The following is a 10641-nucleotide window of genomic DNA, read 5'->3' as shown; positions in this document are numbered from 1 at the left end:
TGCAAACCAGACTTGAAAGTTAACTGCATGATTGCCTCACTAGAGATGGTCTGCCACCAGTAGAAATCAGTCATCTTCAGTGAATGTTCTCTTTGAGGTATCTCTTAATTATGATTAACTATTTGTTTGCTATTTCTGCATATGGTTTAGGTGTCAGTTTGATGCATGTTAGAGGACACTTTCAGTTTCCGTGGATATGAAACTATTTTTTTTGTGCAGACTTTGCCTTGTCAACGATTGTTGGCCGAGTGTTAAACATGCAGTTTAATACTCCAATCTGCTCTTGCTCAATTACTGAAGTGTTTAGCTAGAGTGTTTTGTTTTTGCGCATTCATTGCGTGTGAGATTGGGAATCATTCCAAAACTGGGTTTGTGACTGTTGCATTGTTTGGTGCAGTAAACTGTTGAACACAAGCGAGTGTCCTGGATCAAGCGAGTGTCCTGGATCTGTGAGTTTGAATACGCTTTTAGAGAACAACATTTATCCATTGATCAAAATATCAGTTTTTTACCATGGTCCAAATTCTTGACTCAGCAATTATAGACCAAGCATTAGCAACAGATTTAAAAATACTAGTGGAAGTATGGCTACTAGTCATACACAGCTTTGTACCATACATGCTCCTGTTTTGTATATGAGATGCTTGTTTATCTACTGTTTGATAATACATAAATCATTTAATCCTGTGGAAAGCGTATTTGGCTCATCTGTCAGTGGTATCCTCAGTTCAGCTAAGAAGTGGATCATTATGCTCTGCACACTTACAGCACTGTTATCTGAACATTGACACGATGTGTCCAGCGGTGATGTCAGGAAGTGGGGTCGTGACTTGTTGCAAGGCGTTGCTCCCTCCCTCTCTGGATCGTAAGTTAAGTGCCCTCTGACCCGGTGCTCTACAGACTGACTGGGTTGTGACAAATATTAGATGATGGATCTGTCCTGTGAAAGGAGCAACTATTTACTATAGGCTATTTGGGTCATATGATTATCGGGACATTATTTTACCTCAGTAATAGTAGAAAACGCTATTCCTGTGTCGTCTGCTGAAGTTATTGCTTGTGAATTATGTATTTATGCACTTATGTGGTAATGCTGTGCTGTGGTTTGTTGAGATGCAAGACAAATTACCCGAAAGGGACAAAATAAATTATCATAATAATAATCATTATTATTATTTTTGGAAGTAGGAACTGAGTAATACAATTTGGATCAATGGATTTGTATCTGAAGCAACCTACATTCTCCAAATGTTCTGTTCTTAGAGTGAATATGACTCATGCTTTGGTTATTTGGCTATTTTGTTTAAATCCCTGATAGTAAACTTCTAACTTCCTAGAAACCTTCTAACAGCCATTTCAAAATGGTTACTAATACCCTCCCAACCCCTTAGAGCTTTGCATCTGGTGTCACATATCCTGCTGTTTCCATCTGAGTTAACACCATTAAATATTGACGACTGTGAAACGGAATCACGCTCTGTATTAAATAGTCACAAAGGTTTACTCAGAGCAAGGAGATTGATGGTCTGAGGAACATTGGAGAAGGAGGATGAGATAAAAACATAGCCTAATTACAAATGGGCTTCAGATGGAGACCTGCAGTCAAGATCAGTCTCTTGGTCTTGTCATTTTTTCTCTAAAAGTAAAAAATCACTTCTGGACCCATAGATTCGTAATGTATCAATGAGAGCCTTTTTTTGCTCAGTTATAGAAATCCATCCGATATCATCCAGGGAAAAAGAAGTTGGAAAAAAGAACACTGTCAAACCTGATGCAATCCTAGGTTTGGTTATTGTAGGTGGTGCTAAACAATTGACACAGTTTGTTGTAAATGTGTAGTTACAGAAAGGTAGCACAACTGAAGGTCCTCTCCTCTCTGCCTTCATCGTCCAGGAGTTCTCTTCAAATCAAATCAAATTGTATTTGTCACATGCACTGAATACAGCAGGTGTAGACCTTACAGTGAAATGCTTACTTACAAGCCCTTTAACCAACAATGCCGTAAGAAGTTAAGAAAAATAACAGTTCCGTAAAAAATTGAAAATAAAAAATAAAAGTAACAAATAATTAAAAAGCAGCAGTAAAATAATAATAGCAATATGTACATGAGTTAAATCAAATCAAATCAAATGTATTTATATAGCCCTTCGTACAGCTGATATCTCAAAGTGCTGTACAGAAACCCAGCCTAAAACCCCAAACAGCAAGCAATGCAGGTGTAGAAGCACGGTGGCTAGGTAAAACTCCCTAGAAAGGCCAAAACCTAGGAAGAAATCTAGAGAGGAACCAGGCTATGAGGGGTGGCCAGTCCTCTTCTGGCTGTGCAGGGTGGAGATTATAACAGAACATGGCCAAGATGTTCAAATGTTCATAAATGACCAGCATGGTCAAATAATAATAATCACAGTAGTTGTCGAGGGTGCAGCAAGTCAGCACCTCAGGAGTAAATGTCAGTTGGCTTTTCATAGCCGATCATTAAGAGTATCTCTACCACTCCTGCTGTCTCTAGAGAGTTGGAAACAGCAGGTCTGGGACAGGTAGCACGTCCGGTGAACAGGTCAGGATTCCATAGCTGCAGGCAGAACAGTTGAAACAGGAGCAGCAGCACGGCCAGGTGGACTGGGGACAGCAAGGAGTCATCATGCCAGGTAGTCCTGAGGCATGGTCCTAGGGCTCAGGTCTTCCGAGAGAAAGAGAGAATTAGAGAGAGTATACTTAAATTCACACAGGACACCGGATAAGTACTCCAGATATAACAAACTGACCCTAGCCCCCCGACACATAAACTACTGCAGCATAAATACTGGAGACTCAGTGTCACAGTGTCTCCAGACTCAGACTCACAGTGTCTCCATCATCGGATGGAGACACTGTGGCCCCATCCGATGATACCCCCGGACAGGGACAAACAGGAAGGATATAACCCCACCCACTTTGCCAAAGCATAGCCCCCACACCACTAGAGGGATATCTTCAACCACCAACTTACCATCCTGAGACAAGGGCGAGTATAGCCCACAAAGATCTCCACCACGGCACAACCCAAGGGGGGGTACCAACCCAGACAGGAAGATCACGTCAGTTATTCAACCCACTCAAGTGACGCACCCCTCCTAGGGATGGCATGAAAGAGCACCAGTAAGCCAGTGACTCAGCCCCTAAGTGATTGCATAAATAATAAACAGAGAGTAGCTGCAGCGTAAAAGCGGGGTCTGGGTAGACATTTGATTAACTGTTCAGGAGTCTTATGGCTTGGGGGTAGAAGCTGTTGAGAAGCCTTTTGAACCTAGACTTGGTGCTCCGGTACCACTTGCTGTGCGGTAGCAGAGAGAACAGTCTATTACTAGGGTGGCTGGAGTCTTTGACAATTTTTAGGGCCTTCATCTGACACCGCCTGGCATAGAGGTCCTGGATTGCAGCAAGCTTGGCCCCAGTGATGTACTGGGCTATACGCCCTACCCGCTGTAGTGCCTTGCGGTCGGGCCGAGCAGTTTCCATACCAGGCAGTGATGCAACCAGTCCGGATGCTCGCAATGGTGAAGCTGTAGAACCTTTTGAGGATCTGAGGACCCATGCCGAATCTTTTCCTCCTGAGGGGGAATAGATTTTGTCATGCCCTCTTCACGACTGTCTTAGTGTGTTTGGACAATGATAGTTTGTTGGTGATGTGGACACCAAGGAACTTGAAGCTCTCCACCTGCTCCACTACAGCCCTGTCGATGGGAATGGGGGCGTGCTCAGTCCTCTTTTTCCTGTAGTCCACAATCATCTCCTTTGTCTTGATCAGGTTGAGGGAGAGGTTGTTGTTCTGGCACCACACTGCCAGGTCTCTGACCTCCTCCCTATAGGCTGTCTCATCGTTGTTGGAGATCAGGCCTACCACTGTTGTGTCATTGGCAAACTTGATGATGGTGTTGGAGTCGTGCCTGGCCATGCAGTCATGAGCGAATAGGAAGTACAGCAGGGGACTGAGCACGCACCCCTGAGGGGCCCCCGTGTTGAGGATCAGCATGGCGGATGTGTTGTCACCTACCCTTACCACCTGGGGGCAGCCCTTCAGAAAGTCCAGGATCCAGTTGCAGAGGGAAGTGTTTAGTCCCAGGGTCCTTAGCTTAGTGATGAGCTTTCAGGGCACTATGGTGTCAATGAATAGCATTGCAACATAGGTGTTCCTTTTGTCCAGGTGGGAAAAGGCAGTGTTGAGTGCAATAGAGATTGCATCATATGTGGATCTGTTGGGGCGGTATGCAAATTGGAGTGGGTCTAGGGTTTCTGGGATAATGGCGTTGATGTGAGCCATGACCAATTGCCATGACCAATTGCCTTTCAAAGCAATTCATGGCTACAGACATGAGTACTACGGGTCGGTAGTCATTTAGGCAGGTTACCTTACTGTTCTTGGGTACAGCGACTATGGTGGTCTGCTTGAAACATGTTGGTATTAATATACTCAGTCAGGGACAGATTGAAAATGTCAGTGAAGACACTTGCCAGTTGGTCAGCGCGTGCTCGGAGTACACGTCCTGGTAATCCATCTGGCCCTGCAGCCTTGTGGATGTTGACTTGACTATGGATATACATTAATTTATGAATATTGAAAAATATAGACATGAATATTGAAAAAACACCATTTTGGATTTGGCACATTTTGTAATATATTGTTGATCATAATATACTGTACGGGCATATCAAAGTTCCAAAATGGAATCTCTGCTACTTTAAGAGTTATGATCCAATTTGTAGGCATTACCAACAGAGTGAATGTGAAATTGAATTCAAAGTGGCCATCATCTGCTGGTGATTTTCAGGATGTGCAATGATACAGGAGGGCTGTGATTGGTTACATTTCCTACTATACCAATTTCTCTCTTTAAAATAACTTTAAAACTGGCAGAGGTCCCACTCTGAAACTTTGATCTGACCATAGAGTATATTATGTTCAAAAATATATTGAAAAATAATCCAAATCCAAAATTTATTTTTTTCAATATTCATGTTTGTATTTGCCAATATTCAGAAATATTGAAATAAAATAAGAATATATATATTGTGGTCTTTTTTTCTCCTGGTTTCATATGGAATCACTCAGTAGGCAATTTATTTTCATCACAATAGTATTATTAAAATGTTTTACATTTGAGTAATTTAGCAGACGCTCTCATCCAGAGCGACTTACAGCAGTGAGTACATACATTTTCGTACTGGTCTCTCATGGGAATCAAACCCACAACCCTGGCACTGCAAATGCCATGCTTTATTAACTGAGCCACACAGGACCTGATTATGATTTGGTCGTAGATTGTCTGCTGATTGGGATTGTATCAACTATACACTCTATGTCCTCTCTATACTGTAGCTGCATCCCTGTGTGATCCAGGGTCTAGTCTTTCCCATCAGTGTCACTTCAGGCATAGCTGCAAAGTGAGCACTCTGTCTCTGACACCTCTCCTCCATCCCTGCCTCCCTGCTGCTGAAAGCCGATGATGATGGCATGAGACAGCAGAAATGCGAGCTGAGGGTGATACATCAAACGTCCTCTCCCGTCGGAAGCCAGCTGCGGACGCCCGACCATCCACTTGTGTTGAAGTTTGTCCCAGATGAGTTGTCATTGGCTGAGAGCAAGCTGCAGAGTCCCCATGTGTTGCGCCACGATACTCTGTCAATGTATTCCTCCTCCCTTTGCCATCTCTCCTTTCTACCTCTTTCTATTCCCCTCTTTGTTTGAAAACTGGAGTCTACCTGTTGGAGATTCATTTAGAGGTTTGGTTTACGGGTTCTATATGTCATGTCACCTCATGCAGCACTGACTTCAGGGAGGAAGTTGACTATGGATACGTTGGACACCTTCCCGTCTCACCTCTTGGTCTCTAGCTCTTGGGAGTTGTTGATCCACTATCATGGCTTGTGTTTGGTTCAAAGGCAGCTGCAGTCGGAGGAATGTGGTGGGTTGTTTCAGTGGCTTATTTAGGCTCAAAAGTTCCAGGAACGGTGGAACTCAGACTCTTCACTTGTTTTATGGCACCATTTCTGTCGCGTTTCATTCGGTGCCAGGAAAATTATTCTTGGCTGGCTCTCTGCTTCCTTGGCCGGAACAAGGACTGGGTGCAAGAGGCAGCAGCAGGTCGGCCTCCCCGGGCTCCTCGTCAGCACAAACACACGCTCTCACGCACACACATAAAGACACACGCACACACACACGGGAGGCAGGAGAAAAATGGAGATTGCATCTGGGATCGATGTATTTTTAAAGTAGAAACCAGGTTACTGCTTAGTGTAATGCCTACAGCTATGCACTACATTTTCAACACCAAATTCCATGTGTATGTTGGCAGTCAATTTCTATTCATCTGAAAGGATTGTATAGGTGATAGCAATTTCGTGAAAATTTCACCCAGCCTATCAGAGGGAAAGGTGGAGCAACCCCCATATTGCTTATACTTTAAAAAAAGCACATTCTATTCAAGTGCCTAGGGGGAAAGGGGTTCTTTTTGGACTGGGCCATAGTCTGAATTGGTCCATGTCCCTCTTGGTTGCCATTCTCCCTGCTCAGCCTCCTATTGTAATCTGTTATTCTTGGATTCAGTCAGACCTTTCCACTTTTTAATGAACTTCTATTCTTAGATCGAGGGAGTATACATTTCCAATTACACCAGCGGTTTTAGGCTGATTTATCAGACCAAGGGCAAGGGCAATTTAACAGTGAAACTCTATGACAGTGGTTGCATTCATTAGTGCACAGCGTAGCAAAACGTTTTGCTACGGAAAAGGAAAACAATTTCAGGTAGTCCCTCCCTGTTTCGGTCTGTTTTCCTCCGACTTATACAATAAAAAAAAGTGGTCCATCTACTGTTTGTACAGTGACATCAACTAATAGGCCTATTGTATGTTATATTCAATGGACGATGATGCCTTTGTGTGACTAAATGCAGAGTTGGCCAAAAGTACTGTATTACACTGGCACCATAGTTCACATACTGTATCTATATCAAATTCAGATTCTTCTTGCCAACTGATTCCACATTACGATTTAGAAAAGAACATTGTCACAGATGACTAATGCTGAATCTGAATGTTGAAATGTCGGATGTGTCTGAAATGGCACCCTTTTCCATACTGTATATAGTGCACTACTTCTGACCAGGGCTCTGTCCAGGGCTCTGGTAATGCACCATTTAGGGAAAAGGATGCCATTTCAGACACATCCGACATTTCAATATTCAGATTCAGCATTAGTCATCTGTGACAATGTTCCTTTCTAAATCGTCATGAAGAATCGGTTGGCAAGAAGAATCTGAATTTGAAATAGATATGTGAACTATGGTGCCCGTGTAATACAGTACTTTCAGTAGATGGAGCACTATTTCTAATTATATAGCGTCTCTTTTCCCGAGGAAGAGCTGTGAATCACTGGTCTTGAAAGGAGGTCATTTGTTAATGGAATATTCGCTCAGAAATTGAGCGGACGCATTGATTGGATCTCCCAAAATGTTTTTCATTTCCTGGGGGGGGGGGGGGGGTTGAGACCTCTCGTTGTTTGGATTTGAAAATCAAACCGTTGTGATGGAAGGGGGCTGTGCTTGTGGGTGTTTGAGTGCGAAAGACATGGAGGAGAATCAACCAGTAAAAGCACTGCCCCCTTCATTATCAAGGCATAACGTCAAAACAGACTTTCCAGACTGAAGTCAGGAGGATTTGGAGTTTGGTATCAGCCAGACTGCAGAATATCTTCCAGAAACTGCTCAATGGCTAGTAGGCAACCATTACTGCTGTGGCCAGCCCTGCTCTGTATCTCAATGAGTTGAAGGAGGGAGTTTGGAGTCACCTTCACATGATCTGCCCCTGCTTTTACATGACCGCTCCCTCATAATGCTGAGGGTAATGAGTCGTAACATTGATGCACTTCAGCCACAGAGACCACACCAGAGCATGCAACAGCCCTCTAAACAGTGGCTTGAGGCCTATATATTTTTACCTTTATTTAACTAGGCAAGTAATTTAAGAACAAATTCTTATTTACAATGACGGGCTACCCCAACCAAACGTGGATGACGCTGGGCCAATTGTGCACCACCCTATGAGACTCCCAATCACTGCCGAATGTGGTGCAGCCTGGACCCAAACCAGGGACTGTAGTGATGCCTCTTGCAATGAGATGCAGTGCCTTAGACCCCTGTGCCACTCAGGAGCCCCAAAGACTCACCATACATTCTCTATCTGTGACCTGGAAGGTGAACAACTCTCTTGGTTTTACAGTGGATTTGATTTAAACTGTGGGTTTCAGTGTCCATTTTTTTTAAATCATACTGTAGGACATGACCTTCACTAATACAGTGAAAAAAAAGACTAACGTTTCGAGTTGGCCATTTTATTCAACAGCCATGGCCCCCTCCTTGCATTTGGATCGGCATTTTTAGATCTGAACCAAATCTCTAACAGTGACACCACATCATCTGCTACATCCAATTGTGTTTATATCAATGATCCTACAACATTTGGTATAATTTTTTAAATATTGCCTTTCTGTTTCTTCTCAAACAGAGTTAGGGGAAATAGAATCAAACGGGGGGACAGAATCAGACACTGGCCTTTTAGTAGATTGGTTCAGAAAATGAATCCACAGTGTCTTAATCCAGGGATGGGGGATTGATTGTCACATTTTTGCTGATAGAAATGTGTAAAAAGCAATAATGAAATGGGACTTTTATTAAAGTGATTTGCTTGCTTTGTTCTGATTGAGCATGGTCAGGTATTGTTAGAGAACAGCAACATCTATTGGAGGGTTTGTCCGTAGAACATTATACAACTAATGACACTTCTGATGCTTCTAGAAACACTATCAGATAGGCAAACATCTTACCAATACTTGTTTCCCTTTGGCTATGTGCAGAAACCCTTAAAATAACCCAGTCTGACTTCAGAAATTAATTTCATGAAGGGTAGGCTAATGCTTCTCCCCCTCTGAAATGGTGATGCACACCCCGCATAAACACAATGTGACAGTTACAACCCTTCATAATACCCTACATTGTCATGAAAATCCCTTAGCAGACTCTAGGAGGCACTATAGAACAATATAAAACAGAGAGCGCTAAAGCCTCTGGAAACACTATCTAGTTTCGGAAATTGTATTTATTTAAAGACTTTATGGAAGACTCACCATACATTCTCTAAACCCAGCAAGTTCAGTCTTACCCTGTCGTTTCTTGTCTGTCCACAGAGGTAAGAGATCATAGGTGAGAGAGTGACCCCACAGCAGGCGTTCCATCCCGCCACGCTCCCCTCCTCGTGACCTCATGTATCCTGAATCCAACCAGGACTCGCCGGCGCGCCTCTCCCATAAACAGCATGCATCCCCTGGCATGATCTACAGGTACAACAGACACACACACACGTACACACACACACACGTACACACACACACACACACACACCACACACACACACACACACACACACACACACACACCCTAACACTATCCTAATTCTAACACTATCCTAATTCTAACACTATCCTAATTCTAACCCTAACTCCAATTCTAAACCTAACCCTTAAGCCATTTATCATTTCTCAGAATTTTTGAGGGTTTATTATTCTTGTGAGCACTCTTGGTCCTCACAAGTTTAATAAAATGTGTACACACAAAAACACACGCACGCACACACACACACACACACACACACACACACACACACAGAATCAACACTAGGTGGAGCCATACATGTATGGCTGAAAGATTACAGCCTCACAGCAGCAGGGAAATTTGGCTTAGTGCTGTAGTCCTGTAGATCTGTTTTATTTTACCCTTGTATTACTTGTAGGTTGCCTTGTATCTCTCTTGCTTGCTTGACAATGCTCTCTCGCTCCTGCTCGCTATTTTTCTATTTCTCTCTCCAGTGCTCGGTATGGGAGCCATGGGAGTCCCAGCAAGCGACAGCTGCAGTACTACAGGTACAATTTGTCTGTCTTATATCCCTCCTCCCTGGATATACAGTCATATTCTCTGTCACTCCTTGGTCAATGAACCACAGTGGTATGCCTGTGGAACCAGCTCATAAAATATTAAAGATGCACTATGCAGAAATTGCTCTGCCATTTCCTGGTTGCTAAAATTAATTTGTGAACGACCAGCTCGAGTCGGTCTCATGTAGCAAAATTTGAAATGTTTTAAAACATTTTTTACATTGGATAAAAGTAGAGACTCAGAGCTAGAAAATTGTATATCATACACTACAGTTGAGGAACAATGGGAAAGTAATTCTGCTTTGAAAGTTGATAAACTTGTAACCTCACTTTTGAGAAAATGGCCCTTGTATGTTTTGGTACCTACTGGAGAGCTCTTTTTTGTCTACAACCTTTCAGCATCGTTCACACCCTCTTAAGCTTTAGCCCCACCCATCTCTTTAAGGAGTCACATGTGAGGCTATGTACTAAACATCCGAAGATTTCAAGACTAACGGCTGGCTTATACTACGGGTGTGTTCATGAATGTAATTTGGAGTGCCAGAGTGTGCTCTTGGTGTTTGTAAACTCATAGCATTGTCAGATTGTCCATTTATAAATTCAGAGCATTTTGCTCTGGGAGCGTTCAGAGTGCACACAGGACGCTCTGGCTGAGGAGTGGGGTTGATCCGAGCTTTCTG

The 10641-nt window shown here is 43.1% G+C and overlaps 1 protein-coding gene across 1 annotated transcript in view; it reads left to right on the top strand.

Annotated features, from left to right (window-relative positions):
* The first annotated feature begins 9273 nt into the window (after positions 1-9273).
* LOC139416394 (voltage-gated potassium channel subunit beta-2-like) overlaps positions 9274-10641 on the top strand; it is a 112193-nt gene continuing 110825 nt past the window's right edge. Inside the window, exons 1-2 of the mRNA XM_071164969.1 lie at positions 9274-9370; positions 9896-9949. Of these exons, the coding sequence (XP_071021070.1) occupies positions 9294-9370; positions 9896-9949 (131 nt within the window). The 5' untranslated portion in view covers positions 9274-9293. The remainder of the gene's footprint in view (positions 9371-9895; positions 9950-10641) is intronic.

Source organism: Oncorhynchus clarkii, chromosome 9 (assembly GCF_045791955.1).
Source record: "Oncorhynchus clarkii lewisi isolate Uvic-CL-2024 chromosome 9, UVic_Ocla_1.0, whole genome shotgun sequence".
Classification (NCBI taxonomy): Eukaryota; Metazoa; Chordata; class Actinopteri; order Salmoniformes; family Salmonidae; genus Oncorhynchus; species Oncorhynchus clarkii.
This window is presented reverse-complemented; position numbering and strand designations above follow the sequence as displayed.